At 47.0% G+C, this 12,403-nt stretch overlaps 1 protein-coding gene across 1 annotated transcript in view; it reads right to left on the bottom strand.

The window, feature by feature from the left end:
- MERTK (MER proto-oncogene, tyrosine kinase) overlaps positions 1-7,525 on the bottom strand; it is a 99,859-nt gene extending 92,334 nt beyond the window's left edge. Inside the window, exon 1 of the mRNA XM_080931417.1 lies at positions 7,430-7,525. Within this exon, the coding sequence (XP_080787543.1) occupies positions 7,430-7,487 (58 nt within the window). The 5' untranslated portion in view covers positions 7,488-7,525. The remainder of the gene's footprint in view (positions 1-7,429) is intronic.
- Positions 7,526-12,403: the final 4,878 nt, after the last annotated feature.

Genomic DNA, 12,403 nt, shown 5'->3' with positions numbered 1-12,403 from the left:
TAAACCAGCAATGGTTTTCTCTGAAGACAAAGCCAGACGAGACAATACCAATGCTTCTCAAGGCCCACCAACAGACCTATAACCAGACTCAAGGCAAAACAGACCCCTAGCAGGGAGGTAGGAAGTGTAGTTCATGAAGAAGTACACTGCACTACTAAGGAGCTTAATGAGTTTGCCAATTCATTCAAGCAGAAGTCTGGGGAATATGTGTGGGAATGGATTTTAAGAGTGTCAGTGGTGGAAGGAACATAGACTAGATCAGGCTGAGTTTATTGATATGATATGAGTTTATTGATATGGGAGCCCGAACAGCTAAAAAAGGAAAGGGGGGGTGTCAGAAGTTTGTTTGAATGGTTGGCTGAAAGGTTTATCAAAAGACAGCCTTCAGAAGAGCTGACGTTGGAGATGCCTGATATCCCTTGGCTTAGTGTCGATGAAGGGATTTTAAGGCTCAGGGAAATTGCAATGCTAAAGTGGGGTACACTGCGTAAAACCTAATCCTCCACAAAGGGAAGGCCCAGGACATATGCCCTTCATGAATTCCATAAGATGCCAAATGGTGAGGAGGGCACCAGCACATTTGAAGAGTTTTGTTCTCGCTCTTTTCCTTGTGCTGGACCTTATACGGGTTGGAGATGCTGCTGCTCAATTAGACAAATTAAATGTAATGGGTTTTAATTGGGCCCTGAGGTAGCAGAGGCCAGGTGGCAGCACTAAGTTGCCAGAGGCAAGGTGATCATAGTTATCATAATGGGCAACACAGACCAAAAACATCATTCATAATGACCTAACCTATGATGAATGGTCAGCACAGGTGAGGTGAGTTTTATAATGGCATAACACTTATGGACCTTTGGTACTGGCTAATTACGCTCGTTTCCGGGCATGAAATAGATAAGAAGCTTACTGAATTTCTGTTTAATCTGTATAAGCAGAAAAAAACAAAAACAAAAACAAAAACCCTCAAACAAGTGAAAAAGGTTACATTGGGTCTTGGCAAAAGGCAATCTCAGCCAGTGAATCAATTTCCAGGGCTTGAGTCAGTTTGTGGGCCCCTTGAATGAAAGGGTGGTCAGTCACCCCTGAGGAAGAACCTTGATAAGACACCTACAAGTTTTGCTGTGAGCCTTTCTTCTGTTCTTCCCCAGAAGGACCTACAACCTCTCACAAGGGAAACTGTAGAATGAGGGAACAGGAACAATCGGACTTCCTGGGGTCTATTGGATACTGATTCTTAACCGATGCTGACTCTGGGAGATCCCAAAAGACACTTCGGCCCACCAGTAGGGGTTTATGGAGGACAGGTGATTAATAGAGTTTTGGCTGATGTCTGATTCACAGTAGGTCCGACAGGTCCCTGAACTCATCCTGTGGTTATTTCCCCAGCTCCGGATGAATATAGATTTATTTAGAAGTTGGCAGAATTCGCACATTGGATCCCCAACCTGCGGAGTAAAGGCTATTTTGGTTAGAAAGGCTAAAGGGAAGCCTTTGGACTTGCCTCTGCCAAAGAAAATAGTGAATCAAAGACAGTAGCGTATTAATGGAAGAACTGCAGAAATTCATGCCACCATCAAGAACTTGAAAGATGCAGGAATGGTGGTTCCCACCACATCTCCCTTTAACTCTCCTCTCTGGCCCATGCAGAAGATAGACGGATCATGGAGAACAACAGTTGACTATCAAAAACCAAATCAGGTAGTAACTCCAATTGCAGCTGCTGTACCAGATGGAGTATATTTACTTGAGCACACAGAGACCTCAAAGTCCACCTACGCAGTGACACACTTCCTCCAAGAAGGATACATATATTTTTTAAAAAGGCCACACCTCCTAACAGTGCCACTTCTCATGGGCCAAGCATATTCAAACCACCACACTACACAAAGCCCACATCTCTATTCTTGGTCTTTTTCTTGCCTCTGCCCCATCTATCTTTCTACTGCCTCAAGACTTGCAGAAAATCCCTTTGATCGTTGAGTCAAATGATGATAAATGGACAGGCAAGAAGGATAATAACATACTTGGAAGTAAACGTAGATTTCTTGATGAGATCATCAAGAAATATTCACCCTACCTTTGTTACTAAGACACAGAAGCCTGAGGAGACGACCCAGAGGAGCTATCTAGGACTTCAAGCACCCACACATCACTGAGACCACCAACTGACAGAGGTCAGGGAAAGAGTAGCAACAGGCTTCCATCTGTTGGAACTGAGTGTGTAAGCTCTCCATAAAACCAGGGCTCTTGCTATATAGTAAAGGACTTCCCACCTAGCACAAGCCAGGGGGTAGACTGAAAAACCAAGCAAACCACAACAAAAATTAGAGCCCGTGATTTAAGAGCAGCCTCGCTTGGTAAGTTTCTCAGTGTTCTTATTCCCTAAATGGAGCCCAAGGATCAGAAAGGATCTACCATGTCCGAATGCATCTTCGGCGCTTCAGCTACAAGCAAAAGAGCATATGCAATGAAGGGGAAACACAGGGTACACAGACTTGCCTAAGGACAGGGGCTGAAGAATATCCAGCTTGAGAGAGGAAAAGCTCGGTCTACCTCCTGGCTTGCAGAGACCCTGACAGCACCATCATCAAACAGGAAGCAAGACGGCACCCAGAACCTACCTTCTTCCCCACTTCCCACAGAACGGTCCAATCTGCACACAGACCCTCGTATCTGCACAGAATTAACAATGCTCATTTTCTTGTGGAGGCTACCAAAGGAAAGGGAAGACCTAGATTCAATCATTTAAAAAGCCGGAACCAAAACAAACAAAACAAAACAAACCCACACCCACTTTGGCGTAGAGCTATGTAGGAAAAGTGGAGCCAGAATTGGACCTCATTTTCATGCCTTCCTGTGAGGCACATGACAGGAAGCTATTCCTCTGGCAAGTCAAGCCTGTACTCCACAAGGAAGGTAGGGGGCAGGGTTGGTTGTGCCAGTCTCTTCTGGGAAAGCCTGCTCCTGGTTGGGTTTTCCTGGCAGAATTAGTAGGAATCCTAATGGGCTGTGGCAAAGGACTTAGGCACCCAGAGCAACCACCCCACAGCCTCTTCACCAAAGCACTGTAGGAAAGGAGGGTGGGAAAACAGGATCAATATAGCCCAGGGTGGCCTCCGACTTGATGTGTAGCCAAGGATGACCTTGAACTTTTGATCTTCCTCCCTACAACTCAGACTGCTGGGATTGTAGGTATCCGTCAGTGTGTGTGTATGTGTGTGATGTTAAGCTTATTATTAGAGAATTTCATACATGTAAAACTATATTTGATGTCTACCACCCAACTCCCCTCTTTAACTCCTCCCGGATTCCCCCTCCCAAGTTCACATCCTCTTTTTATTTATACCTTACAGCTCGCCCTGATTCTAATTAGTGATGCAGGTATCACATGAATGTAGGTCCATCCATTAGAGCATGGGCAGCCAAGAGCCACACTCCTAAAGAAAACTGACTCTCCCCAAGCAGCCATCACCTGCCAATAGCTCTTCAGGTAGAAGTGAGTCCTGGTGAGCCAATCTCTATAACTGACTTAGGCAATGCTGGGAACTGCAACCGGGTCTATTGTGCATGTTAGACATGCACTCTACCCAACTGAGCTACATCTGAACCTTCTACCCTCATAGTTCAAGGTTTTATTTAGGAAGCATTCCAGCAAGAAAAAAAAGAAGGAGGAGGAAGAGGAAAAGGAAAACTTTTACAGAACATCTTTTGTCTAGGAAAAGGAATTACCCACCCCTGAACTGGACGTGTAAATGCAGAGGAGCACCATTGGTAAGCACAGCACCATTTAGGACTTACAATGTGCTATTAGCTCATCTCATCTTCCCAGCACGTCCTAGTTTGCTTTTCCGTGGCTGTAAGATGCTGAGCAACTCTGCCTTGGGAAAGAAAGGGTTTATTTGGCTTATCGGTGTATTGGGCTTGCAGATCATCAGTGGAAGCCAAGACAGAAACCTCATGGCAGCAGCTGCAGTAGAAGCCAGGGAGGGATGCTGTTTCTTGGCCTGTTCCCGCAGCGTGCTCAGCACTTTTCGGATACAGCCCAGGACCACCTAGCCAGTCAAGGTTTCACCCACGGTGGGCTGGGCCCTTCTTCATTGTTGGGAAACCCTGCTATTAAGGTGGTCTACCACGACCGACCGGACAGCTCCCAGAGCTCAGCCCAAAATGGAGGACTTCTTTTCCAGCCAGGCTTTCTCTTCTCCACTTGACCTTATCTGGGGAGCCTTAACCACCCCCCCACTACATTCCCTACCTGAGGAATGTCAGGTAGTCTTTGGTGAAATTACGGGTTTGACTCCCACTCTTTCTTGCCTGGCAAGCACTTGGAATGTCTCTCCATGCAAATGAGGCGTTCCCAGGATCTTAAGCCCCAGCCTATGCAGGCTCACCCTGAAAATCCCTTCCCACTCTCCAAGGTTCACAGAGCCCTTGTTCATCTCAAATAAAGAAGACAGGCTGAATATCTGCCTAAAAGAGAAGCCACCTCCCACCTCCCAGGCAGTCACAGCCAGAATGAGACCCTGCTGTCACACACCCCCAGATATGTTTAGGTTGTGTCAAGTTGACAAAAAAAAACTTACTCTAACACACTAGTTCTATGAAAATGTCCAACTGTACCAAAAATAGTCTCGGGATTCTAAGACATAACCACCTCCCCAAGGCCCATAGAGTTCAGCCCTGAATTTCCGCCATATAGATGAGGTCCAACCCAGAGCCCTATGTTTTGAGTTACAATGAAACTACGGTTCTCATCCAAAGTCAAGGTCCTTGAAGAAATGCACTCCTGGTCAAGGAGCTGTTAAAATTGTGCATTTATTTATTTCTTTTTTTAATCAGCTTCAGGGCCAGGGGAGATGGCTTGGCTAAGGCACTACTCTTGCAGAGGACCAGAGCTCCGTTGACAGCGCTCTCTTTGGTGGTTTCCAACTTCCTTGAAACTCCAATTTCAAAGCCTCAGACACTGTCTTCTGGTTTCCTTTGGGCATGCATGGGTGCATATACAGCTTGCAGACAAAACCATAGGCATGAAATAAAAATCAACAAATACTTTTTAAAAAGCTGTTTAGTGCTGGGGGGGGGGGTGACAAAGAGGTGGCCAGAGCAGCAGCCACTGAGGGAAATGACTAGAAATGAGTCAAACAGGGGGGCAGAGGCCCTGTGAGGCTTTACAGGACCTGGAAATCTGGCAAAAAACAGGAAGCCATTGGAGGATGTTTCAATTGGGGACAACACAATTGGATTTGTTATGAAAGCCCACATTTGGCTGTCGTGGGGGGAGTGGTCGGGGTACAGGAGTGTTCAGTGTCCCAACTCATCTTTCCCATCTGGAAATCTGTTGTGACTCATTAGCTCTCCTTCCAGAACTATCTAGAGACTCTTTCAAAAAGTAAGGCTTAAAAACCTAATTCTGAGCTGGAGATGTCTTGGTGGTTAAGAGAACTGTTTTCCAGAGGACCCATGTTCAATTCCCAGTCTGGCTGGGAACTCCAGAATTTCAGGGACTCAATGCCCTCTAGTGGTCTCGTTGGGAACTACGCATGTAAATGATGCACAGACACACGTACAAGGAAAACACGCTGTGCCAATAAAATGAAAAAATTAAATTAAAGCATAATTTTGTTACTTTCAAAATGATAATATCTTGCTCACTACCTTAAAGAACTTCACAAAAGTCATTCGTTTATTTATTCAAATAAAGCCTGCTTACTTCCAAAAAGCAAGAGGGGTCACTATAAACATGTCTGTAAGCAATGGAACCACTTAAGAGTTCTTGGGAAAATGTTTATAATGAGTTGGAATAGCTGTTTTCAGTGTCAGTTTAAGAAACTGACCATTTTTAAAGCCCGGTTTGCTGTCCAGATTCGCACATCTTAGTCACAGACTAAGTCACCAGACCAACTTCACTTTTATGCACTTCCGAACTTCTCCTTCATCCTCTTTCCCTCCCGGACCCTCCCTAGGGGCCCCTTATGCTGCTGTGCCGCCACCCCTGACCCATCCCCCACCCCGCCCTCCGAATCAGAGACGGAGCAGAGGTCTGAAACATGTTCTCAGCAGCTCCAAATCAGGTAGAAGGAAAATCGAGGACGTTCTTTCTTAGGAAAGAACTTAAGCCTTCGTATGGTTGTCTAAGTCTCTCAGCTACAGAACTTCATCAAACGTCTTCAAAACTTAGAAAATAAAGCACAGATTTTAAATGGCCAAACAAAAGCGTTGATTCCCCTCACTCTTCCCATGGTGACCACAGTCACAGCCTCCAAAATGTATGGCCTGCCAGCCCCGGTGCCAAACGTACACTCGACTTGCAGCGGATTGTTAAGGACAGACCTGGCAGAGGGGCTGAGGAATTTTTGAGGGTTTAGTAATGGAGAACAGTCTCGGTTCTTTGCTCCCTTCTAGCTCCTGATGTTTGTTGCCTACTGTCGTGCTGCCTCAAACTACAAATTGCTTATGTAATTTAATGTGCAAGGAAAGAATTGTTTTTTAAATGTTGATTTGAGCAAATGAACTTTGAGAGGAAACTTTCCTCTCAAAACTTTAGACCATAAACCAAACTTTCCGGGTAGTCGGGTAGTCGTAAAAGACAAACTGCAAGTCAACCAGATTCCAGATCAAAGAGACAAAAACCCGCGTTCCGAATAGAACCAGATCTTTTAGGGCAGAGGCAATGCCTCCAACGTGCTTGCTTTTAGTAGTCCTCCAACCCCTCCCGCTTCTATTTCTTTTTGGAAAAAACCTAGTTGTTTTTCCCCCACCTTCTTCACAAGGTACCTCAGTGTCGGCTGTTGGAGAAACCTGCCATACTTGTTTGCACTAATCAATCCAGCATGTCAAATTGAACCGCTTGTGAGGACACTTAAGAAGGTCCGAGGTGAACGCAGACGCTACCCAAACAAAACAGATTCTGCTCCACAGTGATAATAGTGAAAGGGCCGTATAACACCACCACCACCACCCGCACTTTTTCCAGGCTTTTTACACTCACAGGATGTCCCTGCAAAGGAGGGCCAACAAAATGTTCATCAGAGCCCAGGGGAGAAGCCAAAACCAGTCTTTCCCTGGCACCTAGCCTCCATGCAACTTCACGCGCGATCGGCTACATCCAACTCTTGCAGCCACTTATTGGTTCGTGGTGTGGAACCTTGGAATCCTCGGTCTGTGACTCGCAGAAATCCCGCCAAAGTACAGCCAGGCCAGACAGTGTTGAGGTTAAAGTTCTTGGTGCGTGCCACGCCAGACCTGAGCTGCTTTTCTTACAGGCTCAAACTTGGGCGCTCCCAGAGCGCCTGTGGTAACGGGAAGCTCGGGATACCCAGCGGTTCCACTAAGACGAGCACCCCAGGACCCGGCTAGGGATCCCCCATGACCCTCGACGGCTCGCTGGAACGAGCACCAGCTCCCCCGAGACCCCGCAGCCCGCGCTCACCTCCACTCCAGAGCGCCGGTAGCAGCAGCAGCCCCAGCAGCTGTGGGACTAGCTCCATCGCGGGGCCGCGGATCTGGGAGTTCTCTCCGGACCAATGCACGGACCCACCAAGGTCCCAAACTCGCAGGTTGCGGTCCCAAACTGGCCGGTCACCGAGCGCGCCGGCGTAGCGCCTCAGTCCCGGCCGCCCGGGTAGCAGGCGCGGGAGTGGCAGCGCTGAGTTAGGGATCGCGGGCGCCCTAAGTTAGAAGAGGCGGGGTCAGGGCTCAGGCCCGGGAGGGGCCAGCAGGTTGGAGTGGATAGGGGCGGGAAGGGGGAAGGGCAAACAGCAGAGAAGGAGGGAACTGGAGGAGGGGGCGGGAAGGGGAGGATCCAAGGCCAAGCCCTAGGGAGGGTGGAGGGGCGGGGCAGACGTGAATGGAACTTGGGTCACCTCCAGCACGTTAGCCCCCGGCCTGAGTGTGTGGGAAGGCTGGAAGGGAGGTGCTGGAGGAGAAGGAAAGAGAGATGAACCAGAGCTAGGGAGGGCCACCATCTTGAGCTAAAAGGACCGGGAGAAGGAGAGGAAGGGGAGGGGGCTAAGAAAGATAATGACCAGGAGGAGGGTCTCTGGCTATAGGAGGGCTTAGAGAGGGTAGAGAGAGAATTTAGTGGAGGACGCCGCATGCAGTTCCAAGACCTTTGAGGGTGAGTGTGTCCCGCTGCCTTGGAGGGTTAGCGATGGTGCAGTCCAGGCTCTATTGGTTGGTCTGAGAGGTCCTGGCACTCCAGAGGTTGTGGCCACCGTGGCAGCACACCCTGCGGTGCCAGGTCTTCCTCCGGGCCACTGAATCAGAGTGCAAGAGCGGACCCTGGCGTCAGGATCTTACAGCCTCCACCCGAGAGACTAGTTTCTCGGGAGAACCGAGCTGAGTCCTATAGAGAGGGAGTTCGGAACCGGGGTAGAAGAAACAGTGCTGTAGCAGGAAAGGGTGGAAGGCCCCGTACAGCAGCATCAGATGGTGAATTCTGTTGTGAATCTCAAAGGAACGGAAGTTGCTTTTTCTAGCCCCCTTACATTTCGCATGGGGCTTCCTTAAAGGAAATAGAATGATTTTTTTTTTCCTTTGGAGATAAGATTACATTAGGGGCCTAGAGTAAACCGCCCTGATGAATTTAAAAGTATTTCTTACTGAGACAGAGGACAGACACTGTGACACAATCAGCTCCTTGCATCTCTAGTCCTACAGGAGGACATCAAACCAGAAGGGCCGGGTTAAACAGAACCTTGATTGGTGATTGATGTAAAAATCCTGGGATGAATAAGAAAGCAAACAGAGCAAGCCTGGAGAACAACCCGGTAAGCAGAGTTCCTCTATAGTCCCTGCTTTTCCTGCCTCCAGGTTCCTGCCTTGAATTCCTATTCTGACTTTCCTTCAGAATGCATTACCATGGTAAGCTGAGATAAATTCTTTTCTCCCTAGGTTGCTTTTGGTCAGCACAGTAATAGAAACCTACCTAGGACAGACTGGGTCTTGCTATGTTACCCTGGCTGGACTTGAATTCCTAGCTATGCAAACACTCCAACCTTCTTACTAGCTAGAACTACACGTGTGTGCCGCTATGTCTTGCTTAAATCTCACTTTTTTTCTTTTAAAGGCAAGGTCTAACTATTTAGCCCTAGCTGGCATGGAACTCACTATGTAAACCAGACTGGCCTCAAAGTCACAGAGATCCATCTGCCTCTGCCTTCCAGGTGCTAGATCGAACTAAAGGTGTGTGCCACCGTGTTCAGCACAAATGTGTGACTTTTTTTTCCTTTTGGGTTGATTTCTTTAGTTTTATGTGTATAGCTGTTCTTACTGCATGTATGTGTATGCTGGGTACCCATGGAGGTCTGAAGAGGGTGTTGGATCTCCTGGAATGTAGTTATAGATAGTTGTGAGCCATCTGATGGGTACTGCGAATTAACCACTGCAAGAGCAACAAGTACTCTTAACCACTTAGCCAACTTCCCAGCCTTTGATCAAATCTGTCTTTGTTAATGGGGTCTCCCATGTACTGTTTTATAGGCTACCATAAATACAGTAGGGATGAAGCATTGGTCATTTTATTAGATCCATAGATTTGAACAGAGGAAATGGATTATCTTTTCTCTGTGGCTTCTGTCTGTGACCTTCAAGTGGCTAGCACCTGGAGGGACTCCAGTGGGAAAGGACCGGAGAGTCTGTGGCCTGGCTTTGCACATCAGCATTACTGGAACACAGCCATCATGGGCAATATTATCTCTGTGGTTTTGTGCTGAAGTGGCAGCTCGGAGTAGTAGGAACGGAGATTATACAGTTCACAAAGCCATATAATCCAGCTATTTACATAGTCAGCCAACCCCTGGACTAAAGGTTAGTTCATTTACATAGCCATGATTTGGAGACAAGGGCTTTGGACCGAAGGATCTAGACAAGCTTAGAGGAAGTCTGGCATGGGAGCTCAGAGCTCCAAGAGTGAGCAATCCAGTGAGCAAGGTAGATGCTGCTGCGTGGTGCTGAGTGACCTAGCCAGAAGTCAAGTGGCTCTCAGGGTGAAGGCCATGTCAAGCCACACTGGAAGCCACACACATAAACTCCTCATGAGAGATGTGTCAAGGAGCTTGCAGTTATGTTTGCAAACCTCCACAAACATGCAGAGCTACAATGTAAGCCACATGCCGACCTATAGTGCTACTTACTAAACATGCAGAGCTAAAATGTAAGCCACATGCCGACCTATAGTGCTACTTACTGAACTTGCAATACCAAATGGAATTGTAATTTTATGACTGTATTTCTTGTTGCCAAACTACATGAGGAGAAATGTGAGACACAATAGAATCAGACTCCATTTTTCTATATCTATTTCCATGTTTGTAGAATGCCCGGTGGACAGCATTTATACAATTCCAGAGGACAACAATGACCTGGAACCCATGTCTCAATGACACTGTGTAGCCTAGAGCCTTAGATCTACTGTTTGTTTTTTTGTTTTGTTTTGTTTTTCTTTTTGGCTTTTTTTTTTTTTTTTTTAAGAAAGCATCTCTCTGTGCAGATCTGGCTGTCCTGGAACTGGCTCTGTAGACCAGGCTGGCCCCAAACTCAGAGATTCACTGCCCCTGCCTCCTGAGTGCTGGGATTAAAGGTGTACATTACCACCAAACAGCTAGATCTACAGTTTATTAACTAACCAAAGAAGGAATTATCCAGACCTGTAGCATTGCTCATCCTGGGCCAGAGAGGATAATTTCTACTGATTAAAGTATAGCTGCCTATAACCAACATAAAGTATGAGCATGATCTATGTGTTAAGCATGTTTATTACATCTGTGACATGGCTGAAAACTTTCAGAGGCCCCAATTGTGCCAAACCATTCAGGAAAGGTTAAGACATTCTTCAATGAATGACGCCCCTCCCTTTTTTGAGATAAGCTCTCCTGCATCTTAAATTCCATTCAGACGTGGTGCTTTATAGCTGAGGATGACCTTGAATTTAAGGTCCTTGTGACTCGCTTCTCTAGAGCTAGGGTCACAAATATGTGCCGCTCTGCCTGGCTTTGTGTGGAGCTGAGGATCAAACCCAGAGCTTGCTGTGCTGGTTTGGCAAGTACTCTGAGGTATACCCCCAGCCCCATGACATCATTCTAAAGCCAACTCTTCCTCTGTAGCCTCCTAACCACTGCCTCCTGCTCTTTTCAACATTGTTTTTAGTCGAGACCATAATTTCTTCTGCTTCTGTCCCACCAGCATACCCTAACCCAGTAGTGCACCTTCATCCCCCCCCCCAATCTCTCTCATCCACTGTGGCATAGTTCAGGCTGCATATCCGGCACTGGCTGAGATCTAGACAGCCGACCGATCCCAGAATACTCTACAAATACATGGCCATGTGGCATGAAATGGCCTTACTCTACTTTGAGTGCTAGAAAGCTATAAATGGACCATGACTATTACCTTTAATTTCAGGTATGAATGGATGCCTAGGAGGTGTTGTTGAGCCAATACATGGCTCCTCCAGCAGGGAAGCTTTATCTCCTGGAATCTAGTGCCAGGTCAGGCCTGCACCACGCTGGCTATCACCCATCCAGAACCCACACTACATTCCTTCAGTTAACTGTATCTGAGTGTTTCTTTGGTGAATCACACCACCCACACTCATATTCCTGCTGTCCTCGAGTGGGTGTGGCATTCTCCTTGATACCTTGAGAGCATCTACTGTCCTTCACTAAAGTTTACATTTTGAGTCAGGGGCTTGGAGATTAAAAGCACTGTGTGGTCTTCTAAAGGTCTCCAGTTCAATTTTCAGCAACCACAGGGTGGCTCACAACCATCTGTAATATGACCTGATGCCCTCTTCTGTAGGTGTACATGCAGGTAGAGCACTCAGATAAAATAAATAAAACTTAAAAAAAAATTATTAAAGAAAAAATTGGGGTCAAGGGATGATTCCAAGGGAGACAAAAGAAGGCAACAGAAAGAAAATGTGATAAAAATATATTCCGTATATGCGTAATGTGTTCATTTTTTAAAATTGGATATATTTTATTTACATTTCAGATGTTATCCTCTTTCCCGGTTTCCCCTCCATAACTCCCCTATCCCTTCCTCCTCCCCCTGCTTCTATGAGGGTACCCCCACCCCCTCCCACCTTCCTTCCCTGACATCTCCCTACATTGGGGAATCGAATCTTGGCAGGACCAAGAGCTTCTATTTCCACTGATGCCCAGAAAGGCCATCCTCTGCTACATATGCAGATGGAGCCATGGGTCTGTCCATTTCTACTCTTTGGACAGTGGTTTAGTGCCTGAGAGTTCTGGTTGGTTGGTATTGTTGCTCTTATGGGGTTGCAAATCCCTTCAGCTCCTTTGCTTTCCTCTGTTGGGGATCCTGTTCTCAGTTCAGTGGTTGGCTATGATCATCCGTCTCTGTATTTGTCATGGTCTGGCAGAGCCTCTCAGGAGACAGCGAT

The sequence above is a fragment of the Micromys minutus genome, assembly GCF_963924665.1.
Source record: "Micromys minutus genome assembly, chromosome: 17".
NCBI lineage: Eukaryota > Metazoa > Chordata > Mammalia > Rodentia > Muridae > Micromys > Micromys minutus.
This window is presented reverse-complemented; position numbering and strand designations above follow the sequence as displayed.